Below are 25,035 nucleotides of genomic sequence, written 5' to 3'. Positions count from 1 at the left end.
CGAATATCTCTACAAAGGGACACCGGACAACGCTGGATTTATTTACATTTGGGCTCAAAACAGTACAGTAAAAATACAGCGTGGCTGGAGCAGTTCCAGTGGGGGGCAAGGGGAAAACGACCCACTCAAATCAAACCAAAGTTCATACCCAACCCGGAATCCCTCGGCTCAAGCTTGGGTCAGGCTGATGTGACCTCGGTGATGGTCAGCGAGGGGATGGACACCGCCACAAGGAAGCCTGTCCAAATTCCCTTGCTTGGGCCTCGGGGAGAACTCGTGACAAACTGGTCATCCATCATGGCCGGGCAAAAACTGGGGAGGGGGTGGCAGAGGAAGGGAAGGGCTGTGAAAGAGCTCGTAATCGGTGAGAAATTACATTTTTTTAAACTTCTTTTTAAGATATGCTCACATTTAAAAAAGAAAAATCCTCGGATGAAAAGACTCTGTGAACCCTTTTAGGTCTGGGGGGGGGGGAAGGAAGGGGGGCAAACCTTACCACAGCTTGATTTTTTTTCCAGCAGTGTTTAAAAAGAAAAAAAAAGTAAACCCACCTTCTTGTTCACACAGGAAAAGAAAGTTTGGCGAGCATCTTTTTAGTGGTTTTTTTTTCCAGCAATTCGATTTGGGGTGATGGATTTGATTTATTGGTTTTGCAAAACTCCAGCACTCAAAGCAAAATTGAGAGATTCCCAGATTGAATTTTTTGGGGGGTGGGGGGGGTGGGGGAGTGTCACCGTTCAACATCAGGATAAGATTGGGGGGGGGGGAGGAGCGGGTGTGAATCCATCCCCAGGTTGTGTGTTCCAAATACGGCGTCTGCGGAGAGACCGATTAAAAAAAAAGTGACGGACTGAATTTCTCATTTTTAAGGACAGCGGCTGAACGGGGGAAAAGAACGTGGCTCTTGCCAAGGGCTGGCTGGAGAGAGGGGTGCCGGGCAGGGGAGCATGGTTTTAGGAATACCTGGGAGAACCGAGGGCTCTTTTCGAAAACGAAGGGCATGGCCCAAGTCCTTCCCTCGCTCCCCCCCGCCCCAACTGCCAGTTTCCTTTTGAGCCATAGACTTCTTGGCACATGAACATGGCAATGTTGCTTGTCGCAGGGGGTTTTTTTTTTGGCTCAGGGTCTCATCATCGTTTTGGGGAGGAAAGGTCCCCCTCCCCCCCCCAAATCTCCCCAGAGCTGCGTCCTCCGATCCACTGACAGGTTCAAGAGCGACAGTCCCACATCCCTTATCGTTCTTCCCCTTTTTAAAACGGGAGACGCCGTCGCTGTTTCCACCGAATTTTTTCCGGCACGAAGAGAGTCCCAAGTCGGGCAGGTGAGAAGATTATACAGTTTGAAAAAAAATTGCACATTATCTCGCTCGGAAACGGCACACCTGCAGCCCCCGGAGAGAGAGTTCCTGAAACCAGGTGAGCCCCCGGAAAAATGCCAGCAAACCAGTTTCCTGTGTCCGCCTGGCACTGCAGCGCCCGGCACCTTCGGCACGGCGATGGGAGAATCTCTCCTCCTGGACTCTATAATGGCCGTTACAATGGCGAGTGACGGTCGAAAAGTAGAACGGGAGGAACATTCGTTGTAAGAGACGGACTGGCGTTTGGTTTTTTTTTTAAAAAAAGAATCCCTTAGTGTAGGATTAAAAGATAAAGAATCTATACACCCTTCCCCCTCCAGGAGATCCCCGATTCCACGGATATTGTGCCAAAAATTACATTCCAAGAGTTGGATTTTTTGTTATTGTTGTTGTTTTTTTGTGTTTTTTTTAATTTCCCGTGTCCTGCTCCCGAAGGAATTTTGTTTTTCTTCCTTGGGAGAAGCAGAAAAAAAAGTTTCCCAGATTCCTTCCTTAGGAGCAAATCAACGCCTGGCAGTGAATCCGTGCCATCCTCGGGGTGTGTGCCGGGCGTCTTTCAGTCTATTTTCACCGCGGCGTAAATTTTGCGGACAAACATGTAGGCTGCATAGAAGCCGATGGTCCCTGTCAGGAGCCAGAAGGAGAGCACCATGAGGGCGGTGTAGCCGAAATACAGCAAGGAGGGGATGAATTCCACGATGTCCAGCTGGAGGAGAAGAAAAATGGAGTTAATTTTTTTTTTTAAATATACATTTTTATTCTTTTTCTTAAAAAACAAAACAACACATACAAAACAAGAGCAAGGAGAAAAAAAACTTGATTAAGAATAACATCACTGGTTTTGCACTAAACATAACTGAATATTTCGCTGTCACTGAGCATCATGTGTTCAAATTACCATTAATATTCTTTCATTTGTAACAATCCTTATTTCCTTGAATTCATAATTATCTATCAAATAACAATGAGTCTTTAAAGTGTTATAATATCACCAATCTCCAAGGAGAAAAAGCGGAGATTAGAACAAAGAATTCCCATTAATTTATAATATACATTCATATTTCCAATTGACGATAATGTCACCAAACACCCAGAGTTTGAAGAATAGTTCTCCATTATTAATTATTAATCCATATAGTGGTTAAGTATTTCAAATCATAGGTATATCAATTGTTCATTACATCATCATTGGTCCATTTAATATACAAAGATCTTTCTAATATAAAATGGTCACTACATACAATTATACCAAAGTGTTCAAATCATCCCACTTATACACTGAGGTTTAGGTTTATTCGATTTATATGCCGCCCTTCTCCCAAGGACTCAGGGTAGCGTACAACATTAAAAGAAACACATAATACAAAAGTTAAGAAGAAATTAAACAGGATATCCCAAACCCAATTAAAATTGACATTTTTTTTTAAAGGAATTAAAATTAAAAGTAATCAATAATTTGATTTGTTTTGTTCAGGCCAGGCCGGCTTGCTGGAAAAGCCAACTTTTTAGGGTGTGTCGGAAGGACCGGAGGTCGGGGATTATACGAAGCTCCGGGGGAAGCTCATTCCAGAGGGAAGGGGCTCCCACAGAGAAGGCTCTCCCCCTGGGGGTTGCTAGCCGGCACTGTCTGGCCGACGGCACCCTGAGGAGGCCAACTCTGTGGGATCGCACTGGACGGTGGGAGGCTACCGGTGGCAGTAGGTGGTCTCGCAGGTACCCTGGGCCTAAGCCATGGAGAGCTTTAAAGGTCATAATTAGTACCTTGAATCGCACCCGGAAGACAACCGGCAACCAGTGCAGGCCGCCTAAAAGGGGTGTAACATGGGAGCACCTAGGTGACCCCATGACAACCCGCGCAGCCGCATTCTGGACCAGTTGAAGCCTCTGGGTGCTCTTCAAGGGCAGCCCCATGTAGGGAGCGTTACAGTAGTCCAGGCGAGAAAGGACGAGGGCATGAGTGACTGTGCACTTCATAACAATAACTATAACTTTCTATTACTACATAGAGTTTAGAGGAGGAAGAATTAGGGGAGTGGGGAGGCCCTGTCTCATTTTGGGGAAAACAGAGTAATACAAAACAACATGACGTAACAGCAACTAACGCAAGAGACGGCGAAGCAGAAGCCGAGAGTACCTTATTCACGAAGTAGAAGATGGCGTAGATGAGCACGTAGAAGGCGGATCCTCCAGACACCAGGAACGTCCTCCACCACCACCGGTAATCCTGCCAAAATGAGCAGAGCCACCTTTCCATTACAGGCACTCCTCGAGTTTATAACCATTAGCTTAACGACCATTTGAAGTTGCGAAGGTTGTTGAAAAAAAAGGGACTCGCGGATACGACCGCTGCGGGATCCCCATGAGTTACATGATCGCAATTCGGGCGCCTGGCAACTGGCATGTATTTAGGACGGTTGCCGCTTCCCGGGGGTCCCGTGATGGCCGTTTGGGACCCTTCCGAGAACCAAAGTCAAGAGCCCTGGTGGTACAGTGGTCAGAGTGCAGGCTAATTCTGCCCACTGCCAGGAGTTCGATCCTGACTGTCTCCCGGTCGACTCGTCCTTCTGTCCTTCCAAGGTGGGTAAAACGAGGACCCAGATTGTTGGGGGCAAAAGGCTGACTCGGGAAACCGCTCGGAGGGGGCTGGAAAGCAGCGTGAAGCGGTAGGTAAGTCTAAGTACGATTGCTAAAGACAGATTCACATTATGCACCAAGGACCTCATAGGCCTCTGCCTCTGCCAGCGCCTCCAGCTTCTCCTCCTCCTCCCTGCAAACCCCCACTCCCTTCTGGCACTGATGATGTTACCTAGTCAGTTCATGAAACGTCTGCAAGAAAACCACCCAGCTCAGAGAGCACCAAGGACCCCACAGTCGTTATCTTCCTCCTCCTCCCTGCAAACCCCCCTCCCTTCCAGCCCTGATGATGTTCCCTAGTTGGGTCATGCAAGAAAACCACCAAGCTCAGAGAGCACCGAGGACTCCACAGTTGTCCACCTCCTCCTCTTCCTCCCTCCCTCCTCTTCCTCTCTCCTCCTCTTCAAATCCTCCCTTTCTTCTAGCACTGATGATGTTCCCTAGTTGGATCACGAGACGTCTGCAAGAAAACCACCAAGCTCAGAGAGCACCAAGGACCCCACAGTTCTCCTCCTCCTCCATTTCTTCTTTCTCCTCCTCCTCCCCATCTTCCTCCTCCTCCTCACCCCCATCCCTTCTAGCCCTGATGATGTTCCCTAGTTGGGCCATGAAACATCTGCAAGGAAACCACCAAGCTCAGAGAGCACCGAGGACTTCACAGTCCTCCTCCTCTGCCCGACTTCCTTCTCTGCATCCCAATCAATAGACAGACTTAACAGAATAACTTTATTGTCAAATGTGCACTAATTGCCCTACATTGAAACGAAACTTTACACACACGCACACACACACACACCTCTGCAGGACCCAGAACCATCCCTACACCTCAGAGGCCCAAGAGCCTGGGTGGGTCATAGAGCTGGGTTCCCCCAGAAATCTCCCACCCACCCCTGGCCTTCTCCCCCTTACCTCGGCACAGAGCTGGAAGTACACCATGACGATGCTGATCTGGGAACAGGAGACCACCAGGATGATAAATACCAGGAACAAGAAGCCAAAGAGGTAGTAGAATTGATTCTCCCAGATGGCCTGAAAAACCGAAGAGGGACAGACATTTGGTTATCACCTTGAAAGCCCTTTGTGGCATGGAACTGGGCTACCTGAGGAACCATCTCCCCCACCCCCCCAATGGGAGTGGCTTGCCCCACTCTAGTGGAAGGAGCCTGCTGAGGTTCCAGCAGGCCAAGGAATTCTGGAAGGGTCTTTTCGGCTGTGGCCCCGGTCCTCTGGAACAGAATAGGAGAGTAGGAAGGGGCCTTGGAGGTCTTCTAGTCCAACCCTCTGCTCAAGCAGGAGAGCCTATACCAGAGGCCTTCAAACTTGGCAACTTTAAGACTTGTGGACTTCAATCCCCAGAATTCCCCAGGATTACTCTCTTGTAATCCCTTCCTCTGCAATCTCACCACTTAGATCAGAGGTCTTCAAATTTGGCAACTTTAAGACTTGTGGACTTCAATCCCCAGAATTTCTGGGAGTTGAAGTCCACAAGTCTTAAAGTTGCCAAGTTTGAGGACCTCTGGCCTATACCATCCCAGACAAATAGCTGTTCAATCTTTTCTTGAAAACCTCCAGTGTTGGGAGGGTTCTGACCGAGGCTTCCTGATACAGTAAAACGCACACAATTAAGTCCCAAAAACCCTCTTTTTATTTCAAAGGCTGTGAATTATGTTCCTTCACAGCCCGTAATGAGTCCCAAATAGTTTGCAAAGAGTCCTACAGAAGTCTGCCAAAGTCTTTCGGGATAAGGCTGATAAGCACCCAGCTTTACTTTCCTTGAAAGGCTGCCAAAGGCCTGATTGGCAGTTAGCTTTGCAAGGCCACACGGAGCACAGAGTCAGAACGGAGCTTCAGAAGGTAAAACGGACCAGCATGAACCAAGTTGCTTCCTGCAAAGGTTCATGTGCCATTGCTCCTCCTTTACGTCCTATGGGAGGGGCCAATCACCTCCATGCCTTACTCCCGAGTCGTCCCTTCTGTCTTAGCTGTTCTTGCCTTCTGGCAGCTCTGCGCATGCGCACACTGGGAACAGGGGGAACCTGTTCCTCTGCCTCGTTGATGTCCGACTCTGGAGGCTCCGGAGGCAGCAAATAACTCCCAGACGGCCCTGGCCCCCTCTCTGCCTCCGACGCAGAGCCCTCACCCGAGCCTTCCCCAGACTCCAGGACTGGCCCATCGTCCTCCCCAACCTCCTCACTGTCTGAATCGGCTGCCAGCTCCGCTGGCCACTGGCAGGCCACAACATGGAGCATCAACAACCTCTGGAGGCAACTTCTGTTTCACTTGTTAATTGTTCTCTGTGTGAGGAAATTTCTCCTTAGTTCGAGGTTCCTTCTCTCCTTGATTAGTTTCCAATCCTTATTTCTGGTCCTGCCTTCTGGTGCTTTGGAGTATAGGTTGAAACCACTCCCCTCCTCTTTGGGGTAGCCCCTCAAATCCTGGAACTCTTCCGATCATGTCACCCTTGGCCTTTCTCTTCACTAGACTAGACTGCAACCATTCTTTTTATATGTTTTAGTCTCCAGTCCCCTAATCATAGAACATAGACTAGAATAATAGAGTGGGAAGGGACCCCGGAGGTCTTCTAGTCCAACCCCGTTTGAGCAGGAGATCGTGTACCATTTCAGACAATTGTCCAGTCTCTTTTTGAAAACCTCCAGGGATGGAGGAGCTCCCACAACCTCTGGTGGCAAGCAGTTCCACTGGTTAATTCTCTTCACTGTGAGGAAGTTTCTCCTGAGTTCCAGGTTGCTTCCGTCCTTGGTGAGTTTCCATCCATTGCTTCTTCTTGTCCTGCCTTCAAGGGGCTTTGGAGAATAGGATGTTGACCCCCCTATTCTTGGTGGCAACCTCTGGGATCTTGGAACACACAGCGTGCCCCTCAAGGCGAGAGCCGTAGCCACCACCTTGGCCTCCAGGGAGGACCTTAAATGCTGTCTCCACTGGTTGGTCTGGGGTCCTGTTGGGGCAGCTCCATGCTGGAGGTCCTTAGAGGATTAAATCCTCCCATTGCATGCTGGCTCCTATCTCAGCTAATTTTATTAATACAAGTAGTTCTCGACTTAGAGCCGTTGCGTTTAGTGGCCGTTCAAAGAATAGAATTAGAATAGAATAGAACACAGTAGAATAGAATAGAAAATAGAATAGAATTAGAATAGAATAGAACAGAACAGAGTGGCATAGAATAGAGAATAAAATTAGAATAGAATGAGAATAGAATAAGAATAGAATAGAATTAGAATAGAATAGAACAGAACAGAGTAGAATAGAATAGAGAATAGAATAGAGAATAGAATTAGAATAAGAATAAAATTAGAATAGAATAAGAATAGAATAGAATTAGAATAGAATTAGAATAGAATTAGAATAGAACAGAGTAGAATAGAAAAGAGACTAGAAAGAATAGAATTAGAATAGAATTAGAATAGAATTAGAATAGAATTAGAAGAGAAGAGAATAAAATTAAAATAGAATTAGAATAAGAATAGAATAGAATTAGAATAGAACAGAGGAGAATAGAATAGAGAATAGAATTAGAATAGAACAGAACAGAGTAGAGTAGAATAGAATAGAGAATAAAATTAGAATAGAATTGGAATAGAATAAGAATAGAATAGAATTAGAATAGAACAGAACAGAGTAGAATAAGAATAGAATTAGAATAGAATAAGAATAGAATAGAATAGAATAGAATAAGAATAGAACAGAACAGAACAGAACAACAGAGTTGGAGGTCTTCAACCCTCTCTCTAGACAGGAAACCTTACACCACTACAGACAAATGGTCTGAATGGGGTTACAGGAAGCACCACATCTGGGTTGTGAATTGTGGGTCTGGGCAATGAATATTTTGTGTTAAGAGGCTCAAATCAGCTGGGGGACGACCGGAGGGGGTTGGGGGCCATAGGACTTACGCTGAAAATGAAGAAAAGTTCGATAAACATGGCTCCGAAAGGCAGAATTCCAGCCATGAGGATCCTGGGAAGGAAGGAAGGGAGGAAGGCGAGAGTCATTATGGAGGCAGGAGATCTTGTTGGAAGGGATCCCTCAACTGCGTCAACTGCTAATTTATTATCCCATTATTTAAAAGGCAGGAGGCTTTCTTGAACTCAGCACCCAGCTAGGTAGAGTCAGGCTAGGAAAGCAACCCTTTCTACTATTATTGTAATTGTGAGATTTTTTTATTCCGCCGTTTCATGTATAGCTCCAGGTGACAAGCATCTCTCCTGTGCTCCCCTCCTCCTGTTTTCCCCACAACGACAACCCTGTGAGGTGGGCAGGGCCGAGAGAGCATGATCGGCCCGTCCAGCTTTCATGCCTACAGCAGGACTAGAACTCCCAATCTCCTGGTAATTGGCCCAAAGTTATCCAATCGTCTTTTGTGGCTAAGGTGGGACTAGAACTCCCTCTCTCCTGGTCATTGGCCCAAAGTCACTCAATTATCTTTCATGCCTAAGGTGGGATTAGAACTCCCTCTCTCCTGGTCATTGGCCCAAAGTCACCCAATTGTCTTTTGTGGCTAAGGTGGGACTAGAACTCACTGTCTCCTGGTGATTGGCCCAAAGTCACCCAATCGTCTTTTGTGGCTAAGGCGGGACTAGAACTCCCTCTCTCCTGGTCATTGGCCCAAAGTCATCCAACCGTCTTTTGTGCCTAAAGTGGGACTAGAACTCTCTCTCTCCTGGTGATTGGCCCAAAGTCACCCAGCCAGTTTTGATGCCTAAGCTGGAGCTACAACTCCCAGGCTCCTGGCTCTTAGGCCGTCCCCTGCAGCACTATCCCAAACTGGCTTTTTTTTTATGACAGCTATTCTACTTCCTGGCCCCAACTTGCAATCACGTCGGCCCCCTAAGACTCACCCAACGAACCGGTTCATGTACCACCTCTGCTCCGGGATCTGCCGTGGGATCTGATTGGTCCTCACGGGATTGTCGTAGGGCTGCTTGCGAAAGCCGAAGTAGTAGCCCAGGTACACCAGGGGCAGGGAAATGCCGAACCACATGCACAGCAGCGCCAGCATGGTGGGAAACGGGACCTGGAAAACGAGACGCCAATCCTCAGACAGCGGCCAGGCGGAGTCTCCCCCGCCAGCTACAAACAACCCCCCCCTCCCCTCACACTGCTAGGAAAGGTTCAGGCTGTGGTTTTCTTGGCCGAGGCTTCCCTGGTACCAACAAAAACCCCTTTTATTAATTGGCTGTGAATTCTGCTCTTTCCCATCCAGCAAAGTCTTTCGAGGGAGGATTTACGGTCACAGACCTTATCTGGCTTGGAAAGCTGCCAGGCCGATCTCTGCAAAACTTGGCAAGGAGTCTTGGAGAGTCACGAACCAATGAAGGGAACTAATTGTCTCCTGCAAACTCCACTCCCCTTTCGCTCCTCTTTTATTCTCTCTGGGAGGGGCCATTCACCGTCCACCTGTGGCCTTCCTCCCAAGTCGACCCCTGTTCTTTAGCTGTTCCCTTCGTCTGGCAACTCTGTGCATGCGCACACTGGGAACAGGCTCCAGCTGTTCTTCTGCCTCACTGATCTCTGACTCTGAAGGCAGCTGATAACTGGCAGACGGCCCTGGTCCCCTCTCTGCCTCCGACACAGAGCCCTCGTCCGAGCCTTTCCCAGCCTCCAGGACTGGCCCACCTTCCTCCCCAACCTCCTCACTGTCCGAATCGGCTGCCAGCTCCGATGGCCACTGGTGAGCCACAACACTCGGTGTCGAGCCATGCAAAATAGAGAAAGTAAGCTTTTGCTGTCTAAAAAAAAATGTATGGGACATAAGACAGGACAGAACTCCTTGGGGGTAGTTATATTCCCCCCTTCTGACCTCTGAACTTCGGGTGTTCTACAATCAACCCCCATTTACGTCACTGCAGTCACATGTCCTCATTTTACGATGTATTTTTGGCTGGAAACTGGCAATGACTCGTAATTCTCGGCAAAAACAGCCCATCGGTTCGCTTAATGACTGCGTCAGTTGCTTTAACGATTGCGGCATTCGACTTACGACTGTGGTCTTCATTTCTACAATGGCGTCACTCCATCATAGAGAGCCGAAGTGGCGCAGTGGTTAAATGCAGCACTGCAGGCTACTTCAGCTGTCTGCAGTTCGGCTGTTCAAATCTCACCGGCTCAAAGGTTGACTCATCCTTCCATCCTTCCGAGGTGGGTGAAATGAGGACCCGGATTGTTGTTGGGGGCGATACGCTGACTCTGTAAACCGCTTAGAGAGGGCTGAAAGCCCTATGAAGTGGTATATAAGTCTAACTGCTATTGCTATTGCTATCATCATCATCATCATTTCATACCCCATAATCCTTCTGCTCTTTCCTCTGCTGGCTGCTGGTGGGCCACACCACCACCGAACCGTCCCCACCACCTTGTCTGTGGCACCCCACAAGCTCAACTAAGATATACTTTTCTAAAGGCAACTGCACTTGTTTCGTTTTTCCCTGAAGACGTTTCACTTCTCATCCCAGAAGCTTCTTCAGCTCTGACTGGATAATGGGGGGTTGAAGGATTTATGCTCCTTGCAGACAGCTGGACATTTGCGTCCTTTTAGAGGGTTGTTGAGGCCACTTGGAGGATTATCTGTGTCCTCGGGGTCACCTGAGTGGTGCAAATGGTTCCTGTAGCCTGCATTTTTCCCCTCTGGGAATCCATTCCTGCTCCCACCCCATTCCAAGGGTCTTCATCCCAAATTGCATAGCTAAAAGTCTGTAGAGATTCTCCGTCATCCAGGTCCTGGTTCTCCCAAAGGGGCTTTTTCAAGAGGCAACTGGAGTTCCTGGTTTTTTCTTTTGAAGACATTTCACTTCTCATCCCAGAAGCTTCTTCAGCTCTGATTGAACAGAGGAGGATGGAAGGATTTATATTCCGTGCAGTCATCTGGTCATTTGCGCTCTCTCCGAGAGTCATGGAGGCCACTTGGAAGATTTATTTGTGCCCCCAGGGGTCACCTGAGCAGTGCAAATGGGTGTGAATGCACTCCTTTCAGCCGCTCCAAGGTTCCACACCCATTTGTACTATTCAGATGACCTTAAACACAGGTAAATGCAGATAAACCTCCAAGTGGCCTCAATGACTCTGGGGGAGGGTGCAAACGAGCATTTGAAGTCCTTGAGTCCTCTATGGAGATTCTCCGTCATCCAGGTCACGATTGTCCCAAAGGGGCTTTTTTTTCCCCACGAGGCCACTGGACTTTCTGGTTTTTTTCTTTCGAAGACGTTTCGCTTCTCATCCAAAAAGCTTCTTCAGCTCTGACTGGACGGTGGAGAAGGGAAGGATTTATATTCCTTGCAGACAAAACTGGTCATTTGCATCCTTTTAAGAGGGTCATTGAGGCCACTTGGAGGTTTATCTGTGTCCTCAGGATCACCTGAGTGGTGCAAATGGTTCCTGTAGTCTGCAATTTTTCCCCTCTGGAGATCCATTCCTACTCACACCCCATTCCAAGGATCTTCATCCCAAATTGTACGGCTAAAGATCTGTAGAGATTCTCCGTCATCATCCAGATCCTATCCCAAAGGTTTTTTTTTTCAGGAGGCAACTGGACTTCCTGTTTTTTTCTTTTTTCTTTCAAGAACACCCTTCGGATGGTCTGGGAGTATGAACAGATTTCCAGACTACATTTGCAGACTACAGGAACCAGGAGCGCTACTCAGGTGACCCTGAGGACAGAGATAAACCTCCCAGTGCAAAAAATAATAGAATAATGCAAATGACCAACAGTCTGCAAGGAATATAAATCTTTCCATCCTCTCCCATTCAGTCAGAATTGAAGAAGCTTCTTGGATGAGAAGAGAAATGTCTGGATTTGTGCAAACAGCTGGTCATTTGCGTCCTTTTAGAGGGTCATTGAGGCCACTTGGAGATTTATCTCTGTCCTCAGGGTCGCCTGAGTGGTGCAAGCGACTGTGGAGCCTTCTTGGAACTGTGGTGGTAGACTAGAGATAGATGGTGTCCTCTCCCTCCGTTGAGAGAGGTCTGCTCAATTTGAACCCAGATGGTCTCAGGAGCTCTCAGAGAGAGTGCGAATGACCAGATGACCGCAAAGAAAAACGATCCATCCTGCCAGAACCAACGAAGCTTCTTGGATGAGAAGCGAAATGTCTTCCAGCAGAAACAAAGGAAATCCAGCTGCCTTTTGAGATTTCTCTGTCAGATCCCAAACACTCAGAGGAGTAAACCCCAGAGGAGGGAGGGGGTAGCAAGGAGAGGCTTACCGCTCCCGAGGAGTGTTTGCCCCAGATGAAACAATTCAGGATGAAGCATATCCCAAAGACGACCCCGGGATACAGCATTGCCGTCTGCGAGGGAAAAGAAGAAAGCAGGTTTAGTGGGCTCCATGCGATGAGGCCCTCTGGCGTCACCCCCAACCCCCGTTTCTGTATCAGGAGCTCCGATTCTTCTTCCCCCAACACAGGTAGCCTTGGCGTGCGACCTCAACTGAACCCCAAATTACTGTGGTTAAGGGAGACGTTGGTTAAGTGAGCTTTGCCCCGTTTTGCAACCTTTCTTGGCCACAGTTTTTAAGCGAATCACCACAGTTGTTAAATGAGTAACAAAGGGTGTTAAGGGAATCTGGCAAGGACCCCAGAACGGCTCCTCCTCCATCGCCACCTCTTCACCCCACTTCTTTCTAGCACTGATGATGTTCCCTAGTTGGGTCATGAAACTTCTACAAGAAAACAGCTGAGCTCAGAGAGCACAAAGGACCTCACCGTCCTCCTCCTTTCCTTCCTTCCTTCCTTCCTTCCTTCCTTCCTTCCTTCCTTCCTTCCTTCCTTCCTTCCTTCCTTCCTTCCTTCCTCTTCACTCCCTTCTAGCACTGATGATGTTCCCTAGTTGGGTCATGAAACATCTACAAGATTACAGCTGAGCTCAGAGAGCACAAAGGACCTCACCGTCCTCCTCCTTTCCTTCCTTCCTTCCTTCCTTCCTTCCTTCCTTCCTTCCTTCCTTCCTTCCTTCCTTCCTCTTCACTCCCTTCTAGCACTGATGATGTTCCCTAGTTGGGTCATGAAACATCTACAAGATTACAGCTGAGCTCAGAGAGCACAAAGGACCTCACCGTCCTCCTCCTTTCCTTCCTTCCTTCCTTCCTTCCTTCCTTCCTTCCTTCCTTCCTTCCTCTTCACTCCCTTCTAGCACTGATGATGTTCCCTAGTTGGGTCATGAAACATCTACAAGGAAACAGCTGAGCTCAGAGAGGACCAAGAACCTCACCGTCCTCCTCCTTTCCTTCCTTCCTTCCTTCCTTCCTTCCTTCCTTCCTTCCTTCCTTCCTTCCTTCCTTCCTTCCTCTTCACTCCCTTCTAGCACTGATGATGTTCCCTAGTTGGGTCATGAAACATCTACAAGAAAACAGCTGAGCTCAGAGAGGACCAAGGACCTCACCGTCCTCCTTCCTTCCTTCCTTCCTTCCTTCCTTCCTTCCTTCCTTCCTTCCTTCCTTCCTTCCTTCCTTCCTTCCTTCCTCTTCACTCCCTTCTAGCACTGATGATGTTCCCTAGTTGGGTCATGAAACATCTACAAGAAAACAGCTGAGCTCAGAGAGGACCAAGGACCTCACCGTTCTCCTTCCTTCCTTCCTTCCTTCCTTCCTTCCTTCCTTCCTTCCTTCCTCTCTTCCTTCCTCCTCCTCCTCTTCACTCCCTTCTAGCACTGATGATGTTCCCTAGTTGAGTCATGAAACATCTGCAAGAAAACAACTGAGCTCAGAGAGCACCAAGGACCTCACCGTCCTCCTTCTTTCCTTCTTTCCTTCCTTCCTTCCTTCCTTCCTTCCTTCCTTCCTTCCTTCCTTCCTTCCTTCCTTCCTTCCTTCCTTCCTCTCTTCCTTCCTCCTCCTCCTCTTCACTCCCTTCTAGCACTGATGATGTTTCCTAGCTGGATCATGAAAACAACCCAGCTCAGAAGGCACACTTGAATCCTCACAAATATTCTTTTCTATTGGTGAATTTCTTAATTCCTGTTTTGGTTGGAATAATCTTAACCTACCATCACTTGCAACAAGCTTTCCCCAAGAGAATTCCTCTCCCTGTCCAAGCCAAGTTAGACCCCACCTTTCTGTCCTGACTGAAAGCCCCCTGTGCCCCCACCCCAAATCCCTCCCCCTCCCCATCCAGAGGCAGCAGCTCCACTCACACAGAAAGCGCCTTTCTTCCACCGATGGCCTTTGAGTGTGCGGTATAAGCGGCCGGCCGAGAAGCCCCCGAAGACCCTACGTGCCGGGCAGGGGAAGGAAGAAAGCAGGGTTACCTCCCGTCCCTTTCCAGACTCCCCTCCTCCCCCCGTCCCAAAAGAAGAGGGGCTAGGCAGCAACTGGACACTCACCCCATGAACATGAAGAGGAAGCAGGCGGTGGTCATCAGGGCCCCCCGGCTGGAGGGGGACAGCATCCCCAGCATGGCCACAACTGGAAAGAAAAGAGGGAAGCCTCAGGGCACAAAAGGCTGCTGGCCTTGGGGGTTGTATAAAGCCACCAGCAGGCCGGAATCTGTTCCCACGGTTTTAATCCTACTAGCAAGCCACCTGCCCTTCAAACATGGCACGGAGAAGCTGGCATTTCAGGATATTTCTTCCCTTCCCCACTGGATGGTGAGGAAGAGAAGGATTTATATTCCTTGCAGGCAGCTGGTCATTTCTATCCTTTGCATCCAAGTGGCCTCAACGGCCCTCTCAAAGGATGCAAATGACCAGCTGTCTGCTGAATGGGGTGGAAGCAGGAATGGATTTCCAGAGGGGGGGAAAATGGCAGAATGCAGGAACCATTTGCATCACTCAGGTGACCCTGAGAACACAGAAAAACCTCCAAGTGGCCTCAAGGACCCTCCAAAAGGATGCAAATGACCAGCTTTGTCTGCAAGGAGTATAAATCCTTCCCTTCCCCACTATATCCTGTCAAAGAGGAAGAAGCTTCTTGGGTGAGAAGTAAAACGGCTTCAAAAAAGAAAAGAAAATCCAGTTGTCTCTTGAAAAAAACAACACCTTTGGGAGAACCGTGACCTGGATGATGGAGAATCTCTATAAACTTTTAGCTATGCAATTTGGGATGAAGACCCCTGGAATGGGGTGGGATTAGGAATGGACTTCCATAGGAAAAATTGCAGACTACAGGAACCATTTGCACCACTCAGGTGACCCTGAGGACAGAGATAAACCTCCACGTGGCCTCAAGGGCCCTCGAAAAGGATGCAAATGACCAGCTTTGTCTGCAAGGAGTATCAATCCTTCCCATCCCCACCATCCGGTCAGAGCTGAAGAAGCTTCGTGGATGAGAAGCGAAACGTCTTCGAAAGAAAAAACAAGAAAGTCCAGTTGTCTCTTGGGGAAAAAAAAGCACCTTTGGGAGAACCAGGACCTCGATGATGGAGAACTAGAATAAGAATAGAATGTAGAACACAGAGAATAGAATAGAATAAAATAGAATAAAGCAGAATAGAATTTAAAATAATTAGAATAAAATAGAATTAGAATAGAATAGAATGGAATAAAATAGAATAAGGAATAAAGAATGGAATGGGAGAGGAGAGGAGAGAAGTGAATAAGGAATAAAGAATGGAAGAGAATAGAATAGAGCAGAATAAAGCAGAATAGAATTTGAAATAATTAGAATAAAACAGAATTAGAATAGAATGGAATAGAATAGAATAAGGAATAAAGAATGGAATGGGAGATAAGTGAATAAGGAATAAGGAATGGAATGGAATAGAATAGAATAGAGCAGAATAGAATTTGAAATAATTAGAATAAAAGAGAATTAGAATAGAATGGAATAGAATATAATAGAATAAGGAATAAAGAATGGAATGGGAGATAAGTGAATAAGGAATAAGGAATGGAATGGACTAGAATAGAATAGAGCAGAATAGAATTTGAAATAATTAGAATAAAACATAATTAGAATAGAATGGAATGGAATAAAATAAAATAGAATAAGGAATAAAGAATGGAATGGGAGAGGAGAGAAGTGAATAAGGAATAAGGAATGGAATGGAATAGAATAGAGCAGAATAGAATTTGAAATAATTAGAATAAAAGAGAATTAGAATAGAATGGAATAGAATAGAATAGAATAAGGAATAAAGAATGGAATGGGAGATAAGTGAATAAGGAATAAGGAATGGAATGGAATAGAATAGAATAGAGCAGAATAGAATTTGAAATAATTAGAATAAAACAGAATTAGAATAGAATGGAATGGAATAAAATAAAATAGAATAAGGAATAAAGAATGGAATGGGAGAGGAGAGAAGTGAATAAGGAATAAAGAATGGAATGGAATAGAATAGAATAGAGCAGAATAAAGCAGAATAGAATTTGAAATAATTAGAATAAAACAGAATTAGAATAGAATTAGAATAGAATGGAATAGAATAAGGAATAAAGAATGGAATGAGAGAGAAGTGAATAAGGAATAAAGAATGGAATGGAATGGAATAGAATAGAATAGGGGAACAGAACAAGAAAGAATAGAATCGGGATATGGAATGGAAAAGAATAGGACTAGAGAAGAGAAACAGAACAGAGAAAGGCAGGAGGAGGAGGAGGAGAAGGAAGAGAAGGAGGACGCACAGGCTCAGAGAGGGGTGTGGGAGCCAAGAGGGCCACTGGGAGAAAAGGAAGGCTTGAGCTGGGGTTTAGAGGAAAGAGACGAAGGCGCATCATCCTGCTTGCGTTCCTAGAAGCAGCGCTAGTGCATCCGTTGGTCAAGGGAGAGCAGGCAGGTGTGGCTGGAGGAGGAGGAGTCGAGCGGGCCATTTTGTGCCACCAGGAGAGGCTGCGCATCAAGGCCTCCCCTGCCCCTCTCGGCTTCCCACGCGGGGAAAACGCTGGTGCCCGCTGGGCCGTACTCACAGATAACGATCAGGATCATGCAGAAGAGCTGGATGCCAGAGCCCAGGAGGGAGCTGAGGATCATGGGATACTGCGGCGGCCGGAAGACGTCCCCGTGCACCAGTTTCCACCCCGACTCCTCCATGGTGTCCTCCTGCAAAGGGGGGGGGGGGAAAGGGGGCCACACGATGAGACAAATCTCCCCCTTTTTACACAGACACACAAACACAACACACACACACCTGTGGCAGTCCAGCCTGCCTGCCCCTGAAGCAACCCTTCCTTGCAAGAAACGTGGACGTTTTGTTTAGAGACTCCCGAACTGGATTCGAACCTTGGCTGGGGGGGGGGGGAGGGGGTTGGTCTAGATGACCTACAAGGCCCCCTTCCAACTCTGTTAATCTGTAACGCCCAAGGCACGCAGCCCTTGACTTACAGCCACTCACACAGTGACCACGGAAAGTACAAGAGACACCCCCCGGCCCCGGAAGTACAGGTAGTCCTCCACTTACAACTGTTCTGCTTAGCGACCGAAGTTACAACGGCACTGGGGCAAAAAGGCACTTACGACCATTTGTCACGGCAACGACCGGCGCTTGGTAACTGACTCGTATTTATGACGTGATCAACTTTTGTCACCTCCCGACAAGCAAAGTAATTGGGGAAACCAGATTCCCTGGTTAAAGGCGGCTTCAGTACTTTGGGGCCCAGTTCTGAAGTCCCAACAACTGTCCAGCTGTTGCTTTTCAGGCACACGGCCACCAGCCGGCTTTCGCCTCCGTAGGCAGCGTCTCACAGTTACGTGGCCGAGAGGTTTATGATGTTTTCGCCAAAGACAGTTCATAGGCGGTTCTCAACACAGGACCGCAATGGAGCCCCACGTTTCCGTCGTTAAGCGTGACGGAGGTAAAGTGAGCTCTGCCTGGTCTTACCACTTTTCTTGCCACCGTTCTTAAGCAGATCACTGTTCGGTCGTTAAGCGAATCCAGCTTCTCCCGTTGGCTTTTGCTGGTCAGAAGCTGGCTGGGAAAGTCACAAATATGAGTCGGTTGCCAAGTATCGCGTGACAATGGTTGTGTGAAGATGGGTCATAAATCAGGGTGTTTTTTTTCATTTCCTTTGTTCATTTCAAATAGTCACTAAATGAAACGTTGTAGACAGAGGACTGCCTGCACTTCTGGCTATCAGGAAAAACACCCCATAGCGAACCATGAGCTGCTTAACGACCGCAGTGTTCATTTAACGGCTGTTGCAAATAGGCTGTGAAAACGTATCAGTCATATAGGTGATCCCCCTTTTATGATTGTCATGACATACAACTATTATAGTCGTAAGTCGAGGACTACCTGCACATTCGTTCATTCCAAATTCCTAAGGGTCTCTCTCTTTCTCTTTCCTTCCTTTTCTCTCTCTTTCTTTGTTCCTTTCTCTTTCTTTTCCTCTTTCTCTTTCTCACTTTCTCTGTTTTTCTTTCTCTCTTCCTCCACTCTGTCTCTCTCTCTCTCTCATAGTGCTGGTCATTAACCTAAGGAACTCGCTGCTACAAGACACAAGCTCTTTCCACCTCAAAAGATAAAGGTTCCCCTTGCACATATGTGCTAGCCATTCCCGACTCTAGGGGACGGTGCTCATCTCCGTTTCAAAGCCAAAGAGCCAGCGCTGTCCGAAGACGTCTCCGTGGTCATGTGGCCGGCATGACTCAACGCCGAAGGCTCACGGAACGCTGTTCCCTTCCCACCAAAGGTGGCGCCTATTTTTCTACTTGCATTTTTGACCTGCTTTCGAACTGCTAGGTTGGCAGAAGCTGGGACAAGTCACGGGAGCTCACTCCGTTACGCGGTGGTGCTAGGGATTCGAACCACGAACTGCCATCCTTTCTGATCGACAAGCTCAGCGTCTTAGCCACTGAGCCACAACGTCAGTCTTAAAACCAAATCCTTCCTTCCGCTGCTGCCTCCAGGTGATGGCCTCGGATTCAAGAGACGCCAGTTCTCCCGGGGAGGGCCACCACCCCCCAGCCCCTCCCTCAAAGCACTTTTGGAACCCCCCGAGAAGGAGCCCCATCAAAGGTGAACGTACAATATCGTCTTCCTTGTTGTAGTTGGCGATGTCTTTCCGGAGAGTCCGGATGATGATCATGCTGAGGATGCCTGCAAAAAAAGGGAAACCGAGATAAGAGGAAGCCGGCTTGATTTCCGTGGCTTTGCAGCCATGTGTGTCTGTGTGATGGGGGGGGGGGGGAATTCTGCAGCTTAACGGTCCATCCCAAAGGCCCCTCCCTCACACACGTTCTTTAGGGAATGGATTTAGCATGTCTGTCTGCCTATCGCAGTGTTTCTCAACCTTGGCAACTTGAAGATGACTGGACTTCAAGTCCCAGAATTCCCCAGCCAGCGAATGCCCAGGTTCGCCTGGTGCACCAGTTGCGCCCCTACCTGAACCGGGAGGCTCTCACAACAGTCACTCGTGCCCTTGTGACCTCTAGGCTGGAATACTGCAATGTGCTCTACATGGGGCTGCCCTTGGAGTATTCGGCGACTTCAGCTAGTCCAGAATGCGGCCGCGCGAGCGATTGTGGGTGCACCTCGCTTCACCCACATAACACCTATCCTCCGCGAGCTGCACTGGCTACCTGTCGATCTCCGGGTGTGCTTCAAGGTGCTACTTGTCACCCATAAAGCCCTTCATGGTAGTGGATCTGGGTACTTGAGAGACCGCCTACTGCCAATCACCTCCACGCGACCAATTAGATCCCATAGATTAGGCCTCCTCCGAGTTCCATCAGCCGGTCAATGCCGACTGGCAACTACGCGGAGGAGAGCCTTCTCGGTGGCAGCTCCGACCCTATGGAACGATCTCCCCGTGGAGATTCGTACCCTCACCACCCTCCAGACTTTCCGCACAGCCCTCAGAATCTGGCTATCCCGTCAGGCCTGGGGCTAAAGACTGTAACCCACCCAAATGGTATGAATGTTGTGCTTTTAATTATGTACTGTTTACGTGTTAAATGTTTGTTCCCCCCCCCCTTCGAGTTGTAAGCCGCCCTGAGTCCCCCCAGGGAAAAGGGCGGCATATAAATAAACTCTCAATCAATCAATCAATCAATCAATCAATCAATCAATCAGGGATGGAAGCTGCTCCGAGTAAAACGTCCGTTGGCAACTGACTGATGGGAGAATTTGTCAATGCTGCTCGTTTACGCTTGACAGTATTATTCTCTCCGTCGCACTACAAGTTCTTAGGACCGGAGACAAATTCCCTTGGCCCAATGAAGGTGCCCGGGTCAAATCAACTTGGTTCAAGTGCGCCTGATTTCCTTCTCACCGGAAAGGAAGAAAACCACCACCACGGAATTCACAATGGAAAACCAATGGATCTGCACGTCACTCATGGTGAGGTAAGTGTCCCATCGGGAGGCCCACTTGACGTCGCTCTCCTGCAAAACAAAGAGGGGGGGGGGGGGGGAAGGAGGGATGAGCTGGATGGGAAGGGGCTCTGCCACAGGTTGGCCCAGCGGCCTTTCCCGATTCAGGGACGGCTGCTTCAACGGGTGCCCGCAAAGCTCTTCCCAGCATCCTTTTCCTCTGAGGGGAGGCTCCCCGTCATGCCTGCAAGCCATCATTTCCTTTTGGAGTTCAGGCCTGCCACACTTCCCACTGTGGGAAAATGGGAGAGGGGGATTGTACGAAGCTAGATGATATGCAGCTATAACAACATTCTTCTTAGAAACTCAAGGTCATCCTTTGTCTCTGCACCTGGCCGGAACTGGATGGGTGGAAGCTGCCAGCGTGGCAGTGGGAGATTGGACCATGGGATGGGGGAAAGATCTTGTGTGGCCTACTGCCACACTTCTCCCAACAGCCGGTAAGATCCCACAGGGTGGGCCTCCTTCAGATGCCGTCAACCAGACAATGCCGGCTGGCGGCTCCCCGGAGGAGAGCCTTCTCTGTGGCTGCTCCGACCCTTTGGAACGAACTACCCCCAGAAATCCGGACCTCACCCACCCTCATGGCCTTCAGAAAAGCTGTCAAGACCTGGCTATTCCGACAGGCCTGGGGCTGTTGACCTCATCGTTGAGGTCCAGCCCCAACCGAAATGAATGTATCTGTGTTGTTTTAACCAGTCTTTTTTATTCTTATTTTCTTTTATTATTATTTTTCCCTCGCTGTAAACCACCCAGAGTCCTCCGGGATTGGGCGGCCTATAAATAAAATTAAACTCAAACTTAAGATCTTTCAACTTTTAACTGGGAAAATCTGGGAAGCTTTCAGATTCAGGTTTTCCCAGATGTGCCAACGTGGCTCTCTTCATCAATGGGAACTTTGAGGAATCCTTTGCCTCGGACTCTGATTAGATGCTATTTGGAACCCTGACATTAAGCCCTGGGTTGCTTGGGATTCAGGTGTGTTCATTTGCTTTATTTATTAAACACATTTCTGAATTAGAATAGAGCTGGGAGGGACCTTGGAGGTCTTCCAATCCAGCCCCCTGCTCAAGCAGGACATCCTATACCTGGGATGGCAAACCTGTGGCCATTTGACAGGGGACGCGAGGCGCGCTGGCCAGCTGAGATCAGCCTTTTTTAAAGCCGTTTCTTGCCCTCCCCAGGCTCCAGAGGCTTTATAGGAGTCTGGGGAGGGCGAAAAGAGCCTCTTATTCGCTGGCTGGGGAATTCTGGGAGTTGAAGTCCGGACATCTTCAAGTGGCCAAGGTTGAGAAACACTGTTCTAGAGTAATGAAGGCAGGATGAAAATCTCTTCCCCAGCTTCCATACTCACCTCCCAGTGCACAGAATAGGTAAAGAAAAGCTCATTGGCCTTATTGGGGTCAATTTCCTGAGCGGAGGCGCTGGCAGCTTCGGGCAGGACACACACGCCCTTCTCGTCGGCCTTCATATCTGTGGAGCAAAGAAGAGGGTTCAGGATGGCCAAAGGATCCAATCCAGGGGAATCCAAGACTTCCTCAAAGCATCTCGCCCAACAGGCAACGCTGTCTCATCCCGTCCTTGATGGGCCAGTGATGGAGAAAAACTTGGGCTCAGAGCATCCAAATTTTGGCAAATGCCTGATTCTGCTAGGGTTCTCAGGGGTGTCAAACTCAAAGCCTGCGGGCTGGATTCGGCCCGTGTGGTCCTTAGATCTGGCCTGTGGGACCGGCCTGAAAACAGCAAAGGATCGGCCCGCAATGCCTCTGCTAGTGAAAAGGAGCATATACCGTATTTTTTGGAGTATAAGACGCACCTTCCCCCCCCCCCCCAAAAAAAGAGGGCGAAAAACTGGATGCATCTTATACACTGAATACAATATTTTTGGCCTCCTGAAACCCTGCGCTCTTCGCAAAAATGGACGTGCAGAGGCTTTAGGAGGCTTCCAGATTGTTCCTGGGGGCTGGGGAGGGCAAAAATGAGCAGAAAATTGGCAATTTTTTGCTCACTGGGGGGGGGGGCAGCCCCCAGGAGCACTTTTCAGGCCTCTCAAACTTTCTGCATGCCCCATTTTTCACAAAAAAACCGAGGCATGCAGAAGGTTTGGGAGGCCTGAAGCGTGCAAAACCTTTTTTTTTTAAATGTACCTCTTCAAAATCTTGTTGCGTCTTATACTCCGAAAAAGACGGTAGTTAGATATAGCCAAACACAAAAATAGTTTCCTGTGGGAACCAAGGACATTCCCACAGGTGGCTGGAAGGAGGAGGAGGAGTCCCGTCTCCAGGCAAACCAGCTAGCACCTTGATTGGGCAATGTGGCGTTATTCCCCCTTTCCCCAATTGTTTGGGGAAAGGGGGAACTTTCACTTTTTAACCAGGTGAAAAACCACAGGAAATCTCAGAATCGGTTTTCACCAGCTTGTGCCAATATGATGGAGGCGAGGTGGTACAGTGGTTAGGGTGCAGTACTGCAGGCCGCTTCAGCTGACTGTTATCTGCAGTTCAGCGGTTCTAATCTCACTGGCTCAAGGTTGACTCAGCCTTCCATCCTTCCGAGGTGGGTGAAATGAGGACCCGGACTGTGGGGGCGATATGCTGACTCTGTAAACCGCTTAGAGAGGGCTGAAAGCCCCATAAAGCAGTATATAAGTCTAACTGCTATTGCTGTTGCTATGATACCTCGAATAGGAAATGTTCTTTGTCTGCCTCGGGAGTTCCACTTTCTATGGAGTTCTTAGTTGGAAGCCTGACACCTGGCAGGAAAGGTCATGAGGGAAAACTCGCTTAACCCCTGCCTCACTTAGCGGCTGAAATTTTGGGCTCAGCTGTGGACATAAGCTGGGGGACTACCTGCGTGGGATCAGGGCAGCTCAGACCCAAGCGAGAAGAGCCGCCAGCCCTCTTACCTGCTAGGGCGATGCTCTGTGGGATGACCTCGAAGCGGACCACCCGGTAGGTGGGCTCCTGATTCTCCTCCACCTCCTCTCGGTGGTAGTAGAGGATGAAGGACAGGTGGTTGTGCAGGAAGAACTGGAACAGACGACACGGAGATACGCATTAGAGAGCCCGGAACAGGGGAAAGGGACAACTCATGGCAATCAGACAATTTAATTCAATGTCATGGAGTCACTCATGTCCCGCGGCGAGTTGGCTATGGCAAATTGTTATAAACCCCAGAGAAAGGCCATGTGGAGTAGACTGTGGGGCAGTTTTCCCCCCTGGAGTCACTGGGCAGGTCCCTTCCAGCTCTCTTCTTTTTGTGTGACCAAAATTCAGGCTCTTGGCCATTGGCAGGTACTTTCTACACTTGCAGGTCACCTTCCTAGCTGGCGTCTGACAAAACGCATTGGGGAAAGCCAGATTCAGTTAACGACCGCACGATCCTCTTAACGACTGCAGCGGTTCGCTCAACAACCCATGGCAAAACAGCCATAGACACAGCCACAGTTCACTCAAAACCCTCCTTGCTTAGCAACAGAAATCCTGGTCTCGGAATTTGGGGCCAAAATTTGTCGCTAAGTCGAGGACTACCGAGAATCAAGGGATAGAGCGAAAGACAACATCCGGCATTCGTTAATGGCTCCCACTCCCCCCCCCTCAAAATGATTCCTGGTACCCCTACCCTGTTCTTCTCCATGAACCCAAGTCGGTAGCCATGTTCGAACTGAAGGTCTCGTTCCTTGTTCTTCTCTTCCTCTTCACGGTTCGAGTAGAATTCCAGCCTCGTGGCCACCGGCAAGTTGTCGGCAATGCTGCAGGGACAAATCCTGGGGAGTCAGACCCACTGCCTCTCCTTCTCTCCAAAGCTCCCCGCGGCCCCACTGAAGGCAAGGCAGTAGCAACCCACCCACCCTGGCTTGTTTAGAGGTCAAAAGGACTCACAGGTGAACATAATACTCCTCCTGGATCCGTTCCACCACCAGTTGGCTTTTCTCCTTCGTCAACACAACGGGCTTGTTTGGGTGGTTGCACAACACTTCGCACTTCTTTTCTACGTTCATGGAAACCTGGAAAGGCGTGTTGACAATGCGGTCCCCTCTCAGGACCTCACCTGTGTGCAGGGCAGGGCGGGGAGCGTTGTTGAGGGAGGGGGGGGAGAAGAAAAAAACTATTCAGAGAAGTAAAGGCTTATGTGCAAAGCAAACAGTTATCTGTTCTGTCCCCACCTTCATGGCTTGTTAACAAACGCAGGCAGGCAACTTAAAAGGAAGTCTTTCTTTATCAGTTCTCAGTTCAAACTGGCTTCGAGCCCAGAAATAACATAAATACAAGTCTCCGACAAGAATTCAAAACAAAAACTCTTACAAGCACTGCACTTCTTCCACCATCTCCACGAATCAGGTTTACATGAAACACCAAAGCACTTATCCAAGTGTAACAAGCATAAATCACGATTAATACTCAAGCAATGTTGTACCAAACCAGGAACACACGAAGGAACGTTGACTCCAGCCACTAGGGCGTGGCAGCATCCATCCTTTTATCTCCAAACTTGCCTCAAACCCACCCCCAGCTGCATAATGAATCTTGATCCCGAAAGGACTCACAGCAGACATCTGCTGAGTCATAGCAGACATCTCCTGAGTCACAACAGTTATCAATGCAAATATATTTAGTGTACTTATAAGTGCAAAAATAAATGTGAAATAAAAGTATTGGCAGGCGGCCCTGAAGTCCAAAAAAAGGAAAAGATGGCTTTATTTATTTTTCTTTTAGCAACCCTGTCACGGGTAGTCCTTGACGTACAACCACAATTGTTAAGTGAGACATTTGTTAAGTCAGTTCTGCCC

General features: G+C 48.5%; 1 protein-coding gene across 1 annotated transcript in view; it reads right to left on the bottom strand.

Annotated features, from left to right (window-relative positions):
* Window positions 1–1,116: 1,116 nt before the first annotated feature.
* TM9SF4 (transmembrane 9 superfamily member 4) overlaps window positions 1,117–25,035 on the bottom strand; it is a 39,046-nt gene continuing 15,127 nt past the window's right edge. Inside the window, exons 4-18 of the mRNA XM_032218383.1 lie at window positions 24,128–24,296; window positions 23,868–23,997; window positions 23,152–23,275; window positions 21,601–21,719; window positions 20,147–20,258; window positions 18,902–18,972; window positions 16,844–16,976; window positions 14,321–14,402; window positions 14,132–14,207; window positions 12,208–12,291; window positions 8,848–9,023; window positions 7,903–7,966; window positions 4,901–5,020; window positions 3,492–3,581; window positions 1,117–2,063 (exon numbers count right to left, since the gene is read on the bottom strand). Coding sequence (XP_032074274.1) covers window positions 1,914–2,063; window positions 3,492–3,581; window positions 4,901–5,020; window positions 7,903–7,966; window positions 8,848–9,023; window positions 12,208–12,291; window positions 14,132–14,207; window positions 14,321–14,402; window positions 16,844–16,976; window positions 18,902–18,972; window positions 20,147–20,258; window positions 21,601–21,719; window positions 23,152–23,275; window positions 23,868–23,997; window positions 24,128–24,296 — 1,700 coding nt within the window. The 3' untranslated portion in view covers window positions 1,117–1,913. The remainder of the gene's footprint in view (window positions 2,064–3,491; window positions 3,582–4,900; window positions 5,021–7,902; window positions 7,967–8,847; window positions 9,024–12,207; window positions 12,292–14,131; window positions 14,208–14,320; window positions 14,403–16,843; window positions 16,977–18,901; window positions 18,973–20,146; window positions 20,259–21,600; window positions 21,720–23,151; window positions 23,276–23,867; window positions 23,998–24,127; window positions 24,297–25,035) is intronic.

This window comes from Thamnophis elegans, chromosome 5 (assembly GCF_009769535.1).
Source record: "Thamnophis elegans isolate rThaEle1 chromosome 5, rThaEle1.pri, whole genome shotgun sequence".
Lineage (NCBI taxonomy): Eukaryota > Metazoa > Chordata > Lepidosauria > Squamata > Colubridae > Thamnophis > Thamnophis elegans.
Note: the sequence above shows the minus strand (reverse complement) of the source record. Positions and strands in the feature narration are given on the sequence as shown.